The 16,688-nt window shown below is 43.9% G+C and overlaps 1 protein-coding gene across 1 annotated transcript in view; it reads left to right on the top strand.

Annotated features, from left to right (window-relative positions):
* The window catches only part of LOC105288123 (Krueppel-like factor 6), a 316,846-nt gene extending 307,063 nt beyond the window's left edge, over window positions 1-9,783 (top strand). The window contains exon 6 of the mRNA XM_011354140.3: window positions 6-9,783. Within this exon, the coding sequence (XP_011352442.1) occupies window positions 6-181 (176 nt within the window). The 3' untranslated portion in view covers window positions 182-9,783. The remainder of the gene's footprint in view (window positions 1-5) is intronic.
* Window positions 9,784-16,688: the final 6,905 nt, after the last annotated feature.

The raw sequence follows: 16,688 nt of genomic DNA, 5'->3' as shown, positions 1-16,688 counted from the left end.
TTCAGGGGAGAAGCCGTACAAGTGCAGCTGGGAGGGCTGCGAGTGGCGATTCGCGCGTTCGGACGAATTGACACGCCATTACCGCAAGCACACCGGTGCGAAGCCGTTCAAGTGCCGGCATTGCGACCGATGCTTTTCCCGCAGCGACCACCTAGCCCTCCACATGAAGAGACACGTGTAATCAATCGTCTCCGCGAACGGTCCCGGCCGGGTGTCGCATGCCGCGCTCGGGACCACCGGGACTTCTTCCTCGTGAAGATCGCGAGATCTTCGTCGGGGACCTGCGCGGAGATTCACGCGATCCAGCATCTTCCGGGAGTCATCTCAGCAGCGCGCTGCAAATGGAAGGGAATCGACGATCGAGGATCTATCTTGATGAACAGACACATCAGCGGAGATCTCGCGGAAGTGGCTGCATCAGGTGGTCGCGATGAGACGTCGGACTCTGTCATCGACATGGGAATTTGTGCTCTTGAGAAGATTGATGATCAGCGAGACGTCGCTTCGGGGAGCGAGCAAAGATCGAGTTTGCTATTTGAGACTATTTGAAGGAAACGTGAAGAGCAATCGCGAATGATATGCTTAGAATGCGGCATCTTGTCGGTGTCCAAAGAGTCACGCGTGCGCTTTTCCCTCAAATTGTGTCAACGACCAGGAGCGAGAGCAGTGAGCAATCAACGACGATCCTTTTGGAGGACCCCGAAGCGGAAACAGCGAGTAACGAACCTTCAACTGACTGATTTGAGGAGACGGAGTCATCGATCGGTCAGCAATGATTCGAGCGAGGAGGCCGCGTGGTGCCCTCCGCATGGAGTTTGGAGATATCTGGACCAGAAAGTCACCCGGGAAGTCTCGCACGCATGAGAGACGTCAATCACTGCCAATTCTTTACATTCTAAGATCACAGCGCTACCGTCGAGGATCTCAAGCTGCGACTTTGGTCCCCCGGGAAACCAGAAGCGGGATGCTGACCGGAGAGAGCCTAAAATATCTCGCCGCTCCTCAAATCGTCATCGAAGCGCGCCGGGTGCGGACGCGCATTCGCGAGATTAAATTGTATTGCCAAATAAAATCCCTCTTTACGGCACGATTTAAATTATCATAAGTTATCAGTCTCTTTCTGAAGCGATTAAATCGACGATCGTCGCGTCACATCTGCCGCGTCGAGACGCGCGTCGGGTGTCGCCGCGAGCGCAGTCGCGCGTGCACCGAAAACTAGAGAAAAAGAAACGAATCGTAGCTTTCGCAAGGACAATAATGCAAACTGTCGGTGCCAAACGTATTTCCTTTTCCTTTGCTTCTCTTCGGGAGCTTCGCGAGGCAGAACTCGCAACTGAAATCGCACGCGCGTGCGCGCAGTACTCGTGGCACTCCGGACGATCTCTCGATGCGAGCGGAATCAGCGCTATAATGTAGCGAGGAGAGTCGAAGCGGACGCGACGCGTAGTAATTGGATACGTGATTTCGACCAGTTTCGACGGCAACGGGATTTACCGTGCCGGGTGCTAATCTCGAATTTACAGTACGAATTACAACGCGGATCGCCGCTGATTGGTCGAAAGCTCATGAAGAAATTCCCGAATGTTGCGAGAGTTAACCGTCTTGCTTCGCTCCTTATTGCTGCTGATTTTTTTATCAGTTTTGTTAGTTTTGCATTTTGCTCTTGTAGATAGTCACTCGATCGTAATCGTCGACGTGGTCATTTTTTCTTTCGACGAAAGGAAGAATTCTTCCGAATTCTACATGCGGAAAGCGTGGAAGACTTTTTCCTCTCGTGATTTCTCTTCGACATGTGCATTATTCGGAACGTACGCGAGCGGGGGAATCGCTCGCCGAAGCAACTCGGAAAACGTCGCGAAAAACTCGGAAGCAGAATACACACAAAAATGATACACACACACACACACACACACATATATATATATTTTGGTTAATATTCTCGTCATACGCATGGAAATAATATAGATAAAGAAGTACATGGACAAATATAATAATTCATATAAGATCTTCGTGCACTCTTCCGCTGAACATCTCACGAGCGGTTCCCTGCCTCGGGCATGATCAACACTTATCAATTTGTATCCGCGAGCGCGTTAATCCTCCAACGCACATCAATGAAATTGCTCGTCTCGTTCGATCCATACAAGGACGATCCCGACATTGCGATATGCAATATATTATGCGCGACGATATCGAAAAGCAACAGGGAGCATGAGAGAGATCGACGTCGTTGCAGCGCGCGCGACCGTCAACACGAGGGAAGCAGGAGACTTCAAGAAGATTAATCTTATCGAGAGATGCGAGAGAGAGAAAGATAAAGGCAAATAGCCAAGGAGATGAGAAACGAGAAATAACTAAATTTTAAATGTTCAGTGGCCAAATAAATTAATTGATACGCACGTAGAACATAAAGATACCGTACCTATTGAGTAAGCCCGACTGACAAATGCCGGGCACAATTTGTGCAAGAGTATGTGTGAGAAAATGTGTAAGAAAGAACGAGAGAAAGAGAGAGGGAGGGAGGGAGAGAAAGAGAGAACGAAAGAAAAAGATCGTACGACTGTGTGATGCCTGCGCGGAGCGCGTGCATGTGAGTGCATCGCGAAGTAGGGTATGCGAGTGTGCAATTTTTTCCACGGGTATTCCGAACCTGAAAGGTGAGGAATCCAAGGGTAGTAGAGACAGAAGGAACACTGAGTTTGTATATTGTGCAATTTTTTCAATGTTTCATTATTTGTTACCATGTTCACGATTAATTATAAATAAATATATATATGTAGCATTTACAGTTTTAGGATATAATGGCCGTGGCGGCCGGACGTCTTTTTGATAGCCATATTCGGATAATGTGGTCGCGGTTTGCGACATCATACCCCCCGAAACCCAACCCCCTCACTCACCCCAACCCCGATCTTTTTTTCCGACGAGCGTGATGTAGAACTAAACAAGTACGCGGGAGAGTACAAGAGAAGCGAAACGACCGCGCGAAACAGAGGAAGGAAGGGGAGAAAACGCGATATCTCGTCTTTGGCCTCGACGATCTCTCGTTAAATTCCACGCCGTCGAAACGAAAGTAACAGGAGATAATGGCTGCTACTTCGGTTCTTGTTAGGGGATCAGGGTCCACGCATATATTATTTGCTCTCGAGCTCGTGCACCTCCAAACGCTGGGTTCGTATTTAGGCACGTAGTGATGGGCAAGGGGGTGACGAGTCGAAACCGCAAAGGGGGAGGACTCTGTCCCGCTGAAAGATCTCTATCGTGTCACGAGTATTTCCGATCGAGGTGACCGATGAGTTCCGTAGATGCATCGCTAAACGAACGACGTTGTCTTAAAGCGAGGTCGGTAGCAAACGCGCGATTGTGCGAATAATCGAGGAACGGGACGAGAAAGAGAGAGAGAAGTGCGGGTATGTTGAATAAAAAAGTAGCTAGACGTTTAGATAGGTAGATGGTTAGCAAAATCGTTAGATAGGCACTTAGATAGACAGATGAATAGATCGACGAACGAGGATAGAGCGTGTGCGCCCAGGAGTGCTTGAGGCAGATAGAAAGAGTATTATACATACATACATATGTACATATGTATATGTATGTATGTATATATGTATGTAGCTACATGGTTATACATAGGTATAGAGATGTAAGTACCTAAGAAAAAATTTTAAGGAATATTAGGAGAAGCAGTATCGTTGTACGAGGTACGATAAGTGAACATAAGTGTTTTATGATACTCGCGTACAAGGAAAAAACGAGACAAACACTAAGAAATAAAAAAATAAAAGCATACATAAAATTAAGTGGTAATAAAAAAATTAAAAAACACGCAGTACGATTATAATTGTATTATTGTGGTCTAAGGTATTTTCAGTCATGTTGTATAGTAATTGTAAATTACACGACTTTAAAAGAAAGAGAGAGGATGCGAGGATGCGAGAATGCGAGAGAGAAAGAGAGAGCGTGAGAGAGAGAAAAGATGAGAGTGACAGCAAGAGCAAGCGTATGAAACAGCGCGATTCGTGTTAGATTAGCTTCGCGTAAAAAACAAGCAAAGAGAACGAATCGAAAAGAAAAAGAAGTTTAACAAAACGAACAAGCAACATCGATCGAGTTGTGCGAAATTTGTATAATATAAATGCCCCTTCTCCCCCCTCCTACCCGAGATTTCGGTGCGAAATGAGCGTATTGCGAACGGAACGTGAGCTGAAAGAGAGAAGAGTGTGAAGAGCTCCCTTTTATAATAATAATATTAATGATAAATAACAAATATACTTGCGGCAACAGGGCACTGCGATGAGCGCGACGCTGTATAACTAACCACGGAAATTTCAAAGAAACTTATCCGTACGAGCTGGAAAGAAAAGAATTTGATGCTACTACTATAAAGTTACGAGAAAGAAGAAGTATTAATGGTCGATTTGATACAATTCAGGACGTCTGCAATATCGCCGCTATAATTTTTTTCTTGTGCGTTTCTTTTTTCTTCAGTATTTATCATCATTTTATCGATCTACCAGCATTTTTCGTACACGAAAAACATTTTTATTTCTGTTACGAATTATGTTGAGTTTCTTTTTTTACATTTTTCATATTTTCACATCTATATTGGAAATATTGAGTTATTTCTAAAGCCAGATCAACTCATCAATTTATTCATTTTCATTGCGGCGGACGTCATGCATTGTCAAATATGCATTTAAAACGCTACACTGATAACCGAACTGATAGAATTAATATTATTTTTGGGGAATTTCCTCGTTAGAAAAAAAAGAGTTAAATAAATAATGAAGAAAATGAATACTACTGATACAAGATTTTATGAGGAAAGACTTAAAAAGAACAGCGAGAGAGGGAGAAAGGAAAGAAAGACAGAGAGAGAAAGCGAGAGAGAATGGGAGCGAAAGACGTGGAGAAAGAAAGCTGGATAAAAAAAGCGAGAAAGAAATGATGAAAGTGAATACGAATACACAGGTGACAATGAATGAATGCGAATGAAACTAGAATGAAAGTGCATGAGAGAAAGAGAGAGAGAGAGAGAGACGAGATGCGCAAGGGCGAAAGACAAAAGAAGAGATGATATAACTTATATTTTTAAAAAGTGACCTTTGGCATTTAAAGACTTGTAAAAATCGTGCAACGAGTTAAATAAACAAAATCAAGGACGCAGTGTATTAAGAGGCGTCCGTCCTTCTCCGTGTCTCTATTTCATGTACCATGATGTACATATAACATGCATATATACATACATATACGCACACGTATACACGTATACGTACACAATACACTCGTTGAAATACTCGGGAACACAGGTGCGCGGCTTGCAATTCCGAGACGTTTTCTAAACTATGGTACCATGGTACCAGCGTTTCTACAAACCATTAAGCGCGCATACAGTCACACAGATACACAATACGAGGTCCGCCGAGATTAAGAAAGAATCCGGAGACAGTCGAATACACCCACACGTTCTGATGTTCAGAACGAAAAAAGAATAGAGGCACAGGGACAAACGAGAGACAGCGAGAGAATTCGAAAATCGATTCGAGAGGAAAAAAGGGATACAAATGCGATCCTTTAAAAACAACCAAAAAAAAACAAAAAGAAGTAGACTAAAGGAAACACATCTCACAAGACACAGCCAATCAGTAGACACCAACCGGGCGCGGGCGATGATTCTTGGGCCTAAGAACAAGCGCAGAGGCAAGAGATTTTTGGTTGATGCTCGATTCCCGAGCTTCGATCGCTCCCGATCAGCGCGAATAAAATCTCCTCGATTTCGAATGCAATTCCTGATGCTTGCGCGATGCAGAAGTCAAAGATACACGCGGATGATGACGCGAATGAGGGCATCGGGGGTGAAAGCTCCTCCCTCGCAAGCGCGAGACGTCGGGCATCGAAAAGGAGAACGGAAGGAAATGAGCCAACGGACAGTCACCGCAGTCACAGTCACTAATGTCATCCAGCAACACAATTCATGGTAGGATATAGTATTTTTAGGAATTTTATACAGGCATGCGACGGCGTTCTATGTTTTAGCCGGGATTTACTGTCGATGATTATTGACGTTTCTTCGTGTATGTGTGTGTGTATGTGTGACGTGAGACGTATGCGTGCGAGTGCAACGAGTGTGCGACGGGAGGCGGTGCGAATGAAAATGTATGCCGGGATGATTCTTGAGGGAGCGAAGAACGTTGCTGCAGCAGGAAGCGAGTGAGAAAGAACGAGAGGAAAGTCACGTGAAAGTGAGGGACAAGTGGAGATCGGCGAAAATCATTTTTCCAGAGTTCTGTACCTCGTGTTGTGTATACATTTCTATTTATATAACTGTGCATATTAATATATTATGATAATGTGATCTTTATTACGTATGATCTTGAGCACGCGGAGAGATGTGGAGGAAATCTTTAAGGAAGTATTTTGTACTACGAGATAAGACGTGCAAAAGGAAAGGAAACGGGAGAGTGCGAGATGTGAAGCGATAGGAATTCTTGTAAAATATCGCAGCTTCTTTGCCGCTGAGGTACACGATTGTAATAAAGAACGCGCTTGCGCAGCCGTCGCTCCTTTCTCTTGGCGTCATTTCTTCTTTTTCTTCGTCTTTTTCTTCTTCTCCGTATATTACCGCTTCTCGAGGTTTCCGTCGAGGTGGGCGACGACCGCCTGCATACGTTATTCTCCAGTATTATTTTTCTGCCATACTTATTCAGTATAAGAGACGCGACAACGAAAACATGTCATTACGCTAGTGAGTTGTTGAAAACTCGTGTGCATTCCGCCATAATTAACAAACGAGCTTTCCACTCGCGATATCTCACACTTTTTGCTCTGTAACACCTCATCATCATCATCTTCGAGAAGTCGCGAGACTATCGAATGGACCTTGATGAAAAAACGGGCGTTCATTCTGCATTGCATTTCGTGGGGCTCTCTACGAACGTTTTCCACTCTCCTTTCGGAAAGTATCCGCTTCTGTACCCCATACGGGGCATCTTGCATAAACCAATGCTCCGTGCCATGAATTGATTCGCACGTGTCGATCGCAAAAGATACGTGCACAAAAGCTTGAGCCTGTCAACTCGAATCTTCTCGATCATGATGCGGATTGTACGTGTTTTTTTGAATTTAGCCATTCAGCGAGAGCCTCATGCTACGGAGCGAATGTCAGATGTATCAGCCAAAGGGAAATCGCATAGCCGCAACAGACGTCTCGCGGAGAGCGCGAAACGTGAACACGCGAAAACGTATTGTATACGATTCTAGGAACCTGATTGTCCCCGCGACGATAAAATGCAGACTACATTTAAAAAAAATGGAAAATAACAAAAAAAATTAATTTTAAAAAAGGAGAAAAACGTGAGAGAGGAACATCCTTCTGAAGTTGAGACTAATCGCTCACCGCGACTGTCAAAGGTCGGAACACGCTGATTTACTTCGAAGACTCGACGTTTTGTACAAGGTGTAGCGAGTACGCTCGTGTGACGGGCGCAGTAGGTGATCACATGTGATATTTGTATTGGCTATTATATATATAAATATATAAATATATATATATGTAAATGTATATTATATTAGAGTACTCCGTTAGGATTTATGGCTGGTAGTTAGAAAAAAAAGAAAGAGAGGAACATAAAGGGGTGAGGTAGAAAAAGAAAGGGAGAGAGAAGAAAGACGGAAAAAGCGTCGAGCCCCATGGAGAACGTCCCGCTGTGGGACGAGCTTACGCCTCGTGGAGAAAGCTGAGAGGAAAAACGGAGGAAACGGTCAGCTCCTCGCGGAAATACACTGCTCACGCCTGAACTACGCCTAATTGCGCTATGCGCGGGCCTATTTGCCGATTTCGGGAAACGGTTCGCCAATTCGGGTGGGAGAAAGTGCCGTCTGACAGAAACACGAAAGAAATGAAAGCGTGACAGGCCGGAAAGTGGGCACGAGCTTTGAAAGGAAATCAGCGCGAGTGCAGCTCGTCCGAATTCACCGAATGTGACCGTAAATGATCATTAAAGTTAATTCAGGTTTAATTGATTCTTGACTCAAACGTCTAGAATTAGTTATTCGTTTCTTTCCAGAGTAGAAGCGCGAATCAGTTGACGTGACTGAGTTTAACTTTAGAGATTCGTTTACGGAAACGATCCGATCAAATTTTCACACGGGCGAAGCGCGTGTCACTGCATCGACGAATTCATTAGCATCAGGACGATCGGTCTCCAATTCACGCACGAGGGGAAGAAGATATCGCGAGGGACTCAACCTCCGAGAGCGGTGCCGTTTGGCATTTTTTTCGAGAGGCGAAGTAGTTTCGCGATGAATTGATTTTTTCTTCTTTTTTGCTTATTTCTTTTCTTGCCTTCTAGTGCAAGACGTGTCGCTTTGCGACGCTTTTGTGCCGATGCGCACGAGTTGTGAGAACGCCAGCGAATAAAAATCACGTGTTTCGGCCGTTTTTGAATTCCTCACTTTCCTTCAGTTCCCCAGGACTGTCTGTCGTTAAATTGGCAACTTTTATCTGCTTTGCGTTCGGAGTCAAAGGGTTCTCACAGGTACGAAGGCGCGCGAGCTCGCGCTGCTCGTGTCGAACATCATTTTTCCTTTCTTTTTCCTTAGTTCGTTACGTTGCTTTCGCACTCATCGACGGAGAACAGGGAAGCGACGCGAAGGAGAGAGATTAGCAAGCGCCAGCGATGCTTCGGCGAAAGTCTGCTAAGCTGTCTTGTGTGTGAGAAACACGCGCGATAAAAGAGAGACACGTGCGCGAATGCGAGAGTGTGACAAAGGTGCGTGAGTATGTAAAAGATGTACAAAACGAGGGAGAACAACCAACTGTATGTAATTGCTTGCGTATGTGTGTGCATATGCGTGTGCGTGTACGTATGCGCGCCCAATTGCGTGCGTTAGAAATCTTGAGTGATGCGAGAATCAAACTTTGTGCGATTTCTTAGTGTTCGCCAGAATTTTTATATAAATTATTTACTACGCAGAGTCTTTATTAGATATTACCTTTATATTAAAAACGCTATAGTTAATATTATTAATGTTATTATCATTATTATTATTATTATTATTATCATTACGATACTATCGCTGTATTGTTCTTTTCTAATGTCGATTGTACAAAAGCGGAGGATGCCGTCTAAGTTTACATGTTTAGCACGTAGATCATTTGTAGTGTTATGTACACATATTATGATTGATTGTTTAACTAATTATATTTTATATAATTAAGCGTAGCGCACGGGGACTGCTCTGCGTCACCGACGAGCTCCCCTTGTCTACATTCGCGATTGAATCTTTAATTCGATGTGTGCACGCTGAATCGCTGAAGCGGTCGACGAAGTGCGCCGTGGAGTGAGCGACATTGATCAGCGCGGATTCCGCGTCCGCGGTTGAACACGCGAGCGCGCGAGTTCAACGACAGAACCGTATCATCCCTCGGCGAGAGACGCGACGCCGGACGCGGCGGATTTCCGTCGTGGCGCGAGGGTGGAAATTTTATTTTTATTATTTTCAGAGCCCATTCTCGCGCGCGCCGCGCGCGTGCACTCTCGCCGAGGAGATCCCGCGCGCGTCAACTTCGCTCCGATGGGGAGTGCCGACCGACCAAAATGATCGGATCCCGAGGGATCCCTCACTCGCACGAGCGCGCCGCGTTTCGTCGATTGTTGTAATTGTTGTCCGCCTAGAGATTTTTGCGTTGTCGAAAAGCGCACGCTTCTTCTTCGGCTATTGGAGCGACCGGGCCGGCCGCGCTTTGTAAATAATTCATTAATAAACATGTTTCTCATCGTGCTTGAGTGAGCTTGCTTTCAAGAGACCTTCTTAAGAAGCGCTTTACGTCCCGCATCATCCGCGCGAATAGCGCATCTGGCAGTACGCGCATGCCATCGTCAAAAGAGCGCCGCGCTGAGCGCAAACAACGAGATTTCTGCGAATTCGCGAGCTGTTCGGTTCACGCTACAACGTCCAGCCTTCATCCGAGGTCGCTTTTAGGTGAGGGGTTGATTCGATATTAAAACTGCGCGAAATTGCCCGAATCGAGCCCGAGCTTTCGTATTATTAGGCATGAATTAGCGCCACGGGCCGGCCCATCCGCTAATAACGTATTCTTCATAGTGCGATATATTTCAAATCCTGTTTTTAACTTGTATCGACTGCGCGGCTTGACACTTGCGGAAAATGTGCGTGCGTGGAGACCGTTCGAGATATTTGCCAACGTGAAATACTTGGTGTTTTGCACCGAACGTCAAGGAAGGTGTTGCAGAGCAGGAGTAATGGAAATAAAATCGCTAAATTTCAACCAAGCCTTTGTTGATTTTCCGTGCCGTCGTCTCAGTCGGGGATACTCATCGCCCTCATTGACGCAAAGTTAATTGATGTCTGTTTCACACAATTAATCAATTAATTAACGCTCACGCCACATGCATCAGCTACCCTCTGGCTCACAAAGACATTGTGCGCCACCTTTCGTTTGCGTTTGCCCTCTGAAGCGCGACGCGCAAAGATTGTCGGAAGACGTCTTTCCGCTTCAAAATCGCGTGAGAATGGCTGTATCCAAGCGGTGGAGGTGAAGGGACGAAGGGTGTCAGTCCGCGAATGAGTGTGCGAAAGAGAGAAAGAGAGAATGGAAGGAACGTCGGCGAGGGGTAAACGTGCACGAGGGTGAAAGCGGACGAACGAAATAGCGCGGGTGAATGAGAAGTTGGATGAATTAAAAAGCGGAAACGTGCGCGCGAGAAAGAGAGAGGTTGCATGACACCGAGTGCACGCGTGAGAGAGAATGAAACGAGAGAGAGAGAGAGAGAAAGCGGCTTGGGCCCGCTTCGCGGCACTTTATTCCTCTTCATTCTTTTCTTTCCTCTCTTGGTGGCTCTTACATTACACCGTAGCGTACTCTATATAAATATCGTTATTTTTTAAGGAGAATTACACGAAGATGGAGAAACGCGCGAGATATTGAAATATATATATATATAAATATAAATATATATATATAAATATTTATTTTCTAAGATATAATATATATCATCTATATGTATATTAAATTATGATAATGCACAAATGTAATTATATGTACATGTATAATTATTATCTTGCTCTACATTTGGGCGGTGGTAAGGGAAGGTGCGTAGGATCGGGGGATGATGTAACACCGGTCGTGGATGAGATTAGGTGGCAGGCGGGATGGAAGAAGGCAGGGTGAAACACGAAGAAGAAGGCATTGCGGTGCGACGACAAGCGAAAGGGACTCTGTGCATGCGCGCGAAAGGGAAGGAAGGATGGGGGATGGAGAGGAAAGGGGCGACAGGGGGGCTTGCGGCCGCTGTAACCTCATCTTTCAATGAATAGCTTGTATTTCTGCTCAGTGCAAAATAAACGTACGTTCCTGTTGAAAAAAATGAAAAAAGGAAAAAAAACAAAGAACGATCATTCGACTCGTCTTCTTCATTCGTCCCCTCGTCTTCATCGTCCAGGTTCCCGGAAATTGTCCCGGCGTCTCGAATGAAATGTCCTGTTGCGGTTTCACCCATGGATGTCGGCACGAGTGTTTGATTCTGGAAAATCGCAACGCAGGTAAGTATGCGATACTGTGAATTAGATATCGTAAATATTATAATTTCGTAAAATCTTACGAGATAGAAAACACGAGAATCAGTCATTACGAAAAAATTAGCTGATACCTGATCGAATGAATTTTTCACGCGATGCTATCTGAAATTACAGTTCCAGATATTTAATCGTCTATTGCCATTTGTGATGCATGAATGTTTTAAATTACGCGACAAATATCGCATAGGCATATTATTAACGTAGTTGACGTTGAAGTACACGAACCAGAGTTGTTGGATAATTATATCGCAGTAACACGAGAGAGGAAGAAACTGTCTCGCGTGTTACACGTGCGTGGCGCATGTGTTGGCCAGTTTTATTGCGAAGATCGTCCCTAAAACTATAACTCCCTCCAATGGTCGTCGCAGGAAGACGTTCACGGCGTTTTGTCATCGTAAAGCGTTTTATGGGAAATTATAATGTGCCCTTTCCCCGTGAGGGTCTCAGCGCACGTCCAGATACGAAGCTATTCCCGGCGAAATATAAAGGGGGCATTCACTGCGCTTTTCATCCGATCGGCCCATAAACGACGTTTTACTGTCCTTACACTTCCTTATTCTTTTTTTTCTTTTTGCACCCCGTTCGTTTCCGTTGGCTCTCGTCCATCGGCACGACGCGGGAGCGACGAAGGATGTATCAAGTTTCGCGATCAAAATGGCCATTTGTTTCGAGGCGATACGGCAGAAGAGCCTGTTCTTACGGAGCAATAACACCGTGGAGTGATTGCCCCCCTCAAATCTTTCCCGGATATATGTAAGCATACTTCCAAATTATAATGGTGACCATTAGGGTGTCCACTGCGCGCGTTTCGTATTTCAATATCCTGCCAATCTTCTTTCGTCACGTAACATGATCCGAATACATGAGCAGTAAAACCTCCCCCAATACTTTTCGGATCCAATTTGGACATGTTATCGCAAAGTAACGATGAATATGAATATCAAATATAATACAACTGATTTTGCTGTCAAAACCGATGCTTCGACTTTAAAATGATTTATACTTTATTCTATATATACGAGGGTTGATTAATTTTGTTAAAATTTAAAAAGTGCATTTTTAATCGCAATATTGATAGGAATAAAAAATTCTATAGTATGATTGATAAGATCAATTACTAGTAGTAATTGCAGATGTCTTTCTTTCAATGGAACACTTATATTTTACAATAAGATTTTATTGTAACCTGCATAATTCTGATGACTGAATTATTCACAATTTATTATTACGCCACATTAAGTCACAAGTATTATTATCACAGTTTCCAGCAGAAAAAGCCACCTATCGAATCGTCCCTTCTTACGCGGACTGTAAAGGGCGTCTCAACACGCACAATTAATCTCCCAAGCGGTATTGTTTGTCGCGAGCTATCCGAGGGTGGATCTGAAAAGGAGAACATTTATTTTGAGAAACGCTTTCGCGGGTTGGGGGATGAAGGCATTATAAAAACGCCGAGGCATCGCTCCACATCTTCCAAGAGGATACGTTTGAGGACCAACCCCTTTTTCTCTTCTTTTTTTTTTCTTTAAGCCGGGGATTAGGGTCAGTGGTTCCTCCTCGCATGGGGGACGCGTGTGACGTAACTCGCGAATGGGAATGATCACTTCAGTTGGCTACGCAAGCGAACAGTAAACGCAAAACAGAGGGCCGCACCCGCTGCGGAAGTGATGCATTCCACGTTACTGCAAAGTGCGCTGTAGCTACGTAGAACACGTTCTTGGCAGTGCACGCCAATTCTGTCCGGATGTACACGCAGCGCTCTGTAATACGGTCTTGTGTATAACGTTCAGAATATTCTGCATGAATCGCCGAGGGCCTTTTGTTCCGCAAACGGCGTATATGCGAAAACAACTTGTTTGTGCGGTATTAACGCTGTTAACGTACGCGCTGCCACCACATTGTTTCGTATGATCGATGTTTCCTATGTTTTCGTGCAATGTTGAATTCCAACGGGATCATTGTGCAACTGATAAAGTAGCGTATAAAGCATTAGATTATTAATACGTCTGTTTGCCCAAACAGTCGCTGTTTGATCTGTTTGTAAGCCGAACGTACATTTGTAATTATGACTGGATGTTAAAAATGATATCGTACGACACATGTGTACATCGATATTGCGTGCTACAGGTTTGTTATAACTCAGTCTACTTGATATTATTTTACACATGTCGACTTATAAATATGATAGAGATTAACAAAGCATGAGATAATACCCGCGCAGTTCTGCGTCGAGAAGAAAGCAGACGAAATTAAGCGAAGAGAACGAGCAAGGAGATAACAAAAATTACAGGCGACTACTCTTTGTGCGGGCGTGCGGCGGTTACATTTGTCTCTGTCCCGGCGAAATCGTGAGCGTATCTAACGGCAGTCAGCGGAATTGCTGGAAAATTTTCGGAGTGTGTATCCCCGCCGAAGAACCGCCAGGAACCCGGACGGGCCAGCGGACTGTAAGAAAATTATTGCGAGTGCCTGGCAAAGAGGTAAAACCCTTAAACGTCTTCCTTCCTGAGAGGAAGGGAAGGGAGGGAGGGAAACAGTGCCTTTCGCGTGGCGAGCCGGATCCGCTTAATCCGAGGCACTTCAGCCGATTCCGGATACTCTGAAACTAAAGAACTGCCGCTCGTACAGGATACAGGCAATGGCCGGGGAAGGGACTTAAAAGGGTCACAATGGTATCTTCTGGCACTAGATTGAAGAAACCGTGAATTGATCGTTTGTGAAGCCGCGGTTTTCTCCACAGTCTTATTGTATTGAAACGTTTATAATTTTTCTACTCGTACGATTAATGATCTAAAAACGAGCGTTTAAAGATATGTTTAAAATATCATAATTGAGAATAAAATATTCTATACTTTTATTCGCGTTACTGTTATTATTACAATTCTTCTGTCTTTTTATTCGTATCCATAGAATTTTTACAAAAGATCCATAGAATGTTTAGAAGCTTCCAAGTTTAAGTACAATATATTTTTATTGTACAATGTTTTTATCTTTTTATCTCAACAATGAATTAGTCATTCGACAATTAGTCATTCGACTTTTTTAATTATTTTTCGGATCGATTTCAAATCTAAGTAAGATGGGGCCGAGAAGATCACAGAGAGATGGGTATTGCATATCACAAATGTAGAAAAGGACCATGAAGAAACAGCCTTGTCGTTTCCGCGTGCAGTGAAATCGCAGACCTATCCCTATGCATCGTCCTAACACCGGCGAAAAGTCGACGGTTCTCAAGTGTCTCGCCGGAATTTAATTCCGTCGGGCACGAGCGCGCGCCCAGTATGCAGCTATTTGATACCCGATATTTTTCCTTTCTCGCTCGCGCGCATTCACGTCGAGCGAAATCGGTCTGCGACCCTGTCAGTCGACACACAGGGGATGGTCTCCTCAGTCCCCGCTGCCCCGCGTGCTGGAACGAGCCGAAGAATCTCACGAGGATGTTCGGCAGGCGGGAACTAGGGCACGCTCGGTTTTTCGTCATTCCCTTGAAATCACGCTACAAGCATCCGTACACGCGGAAATACCGCCGCCGCTAATGCTTCCGCTTTGTGCCGTAAAGAGAAACGCACCCTCGTGTTTTGCGCTTCCATAAACATCCCAGTGGTACTACCTCGACATACTACTGTCGAAAGACAAACAACCAACCCAAGCGAATAGTCCGCAGCGACGTAGCCGCGAGCCGGATCGTTATCCTTCATTCTCTGTCGTATGTCAATTGTTTGCGAATGAAAATCGAATCGCTGTAGTATCTTACAGTACAAACACAAACATAATTTCATCCGTAGCTTTGTTTTTTTATGAGTCGTTCCGCGTAAGATTTCGTGGCCGATAGCGGAAAGAAAGTTTTATTTTATTTATCTCGATGATATAATAAGAACTACATCAGCTTTAACTTATATTGGAGAATATATTGCAGTAAATAGTGCTTACAAAGAGAAACTATGTGAATTTTATATATTTTAATGTGTATCATATTAAAATTTTATATTTTAATACATATGATATTAAAATATTAATAAAAATTGCTCCACAGTGTACAGATAGTATCAGCAAACAAATGCGACGGATAGTTGTAGATCAAGAAACATAGAATTTTGTTTATTGTAAATAATAAAACATTATTACAATCTTAACATAGTAATCTCTTTATATCTTTCAGAGAAAGAAGGAAAGAGGAAGCATTTTTTTGAAAAGGGAAGGCCAGCTCCCTTTTTTGTGTGATGGAGAGGATTTTGCATAATTTGTCGTGCCTCGGTTATAAACATCTGCAATGCCGAGCCTCCCTTGCTCAGCATCCTAGGGGAAGATGGCTGACAGCAATGAGCGAGAGCGCCAAATTGTTAACCCAGTTACACGACGCAAGATACGGTTGGCGAAACTAATGGACCTCTTCCCCTTCGTCCGCAATCTTGTTGTTCGACCACCCATAATCTAATAGCCCGCCCTCGCGGCTCTAACCCTCGTTGCCGACTGCGAAGCTCGTATTTTATCTGGAATATCGTGTCCACTTATGCCTAACAACCCTGGTCATGTCTGGCCTCGTCCTTCTCTTCCCACTTTGTGGATTCTTCGAAATATGTCTTCGTTTTCACGGTCTATACACTTAAACACGTTAATTACTTTTCTCCGTTTCGTCTAGTTTTACATTTGTTTAATATGTCTGTGTGCGTGTGCGTTATGTCGCTAGAATTATATACACAGTGAAAAGTATTATATTCTTCTAAACATTTCTTAATTATTTCAAAGTTCCTCTTTTAAAATTATTAAAAATGTTTTTCGAAACAGCAAAAAGTATATATTTTCCTATATATAAATATTGCATTTGGCAAATTGTGTATCGCTCTTGGCGTACAGTAGTCTAAACGGTAAGGAGAATAAGATCAACTGCAGTCAGACACTGGCGCCTGCCGATAATCTATCCTATTACACAAGCGAGTTTCGTGCAATCATAATCCAGGAGTTTCAGAGTACACATATATGATACATCGCTCTTTTTAAGTATTTTATAAACATTGTTTTACATTAAATTATATATTCCATAATCTATATAAAGGAACATATTAAACGATTATATAATAAAACGAATG

This window comes from Ooceraea biroi, chromosome 1 (assembly GCF_003672135.1).
Source record: "Ooceraea biroi isolate clonal line C1 chromosome 1, Obir_v5.4, whole genome shotgun sequence".
Lineage (NCBI taxonomy): Eukaryota > Metazoa > Arthropoda > Insecta > Hymenoptera > Formicidae > Ooceraea > Ooceraea biroi.
This window is presented reverse-complemented; position numbering and strand designations above follow the sequence as displayed.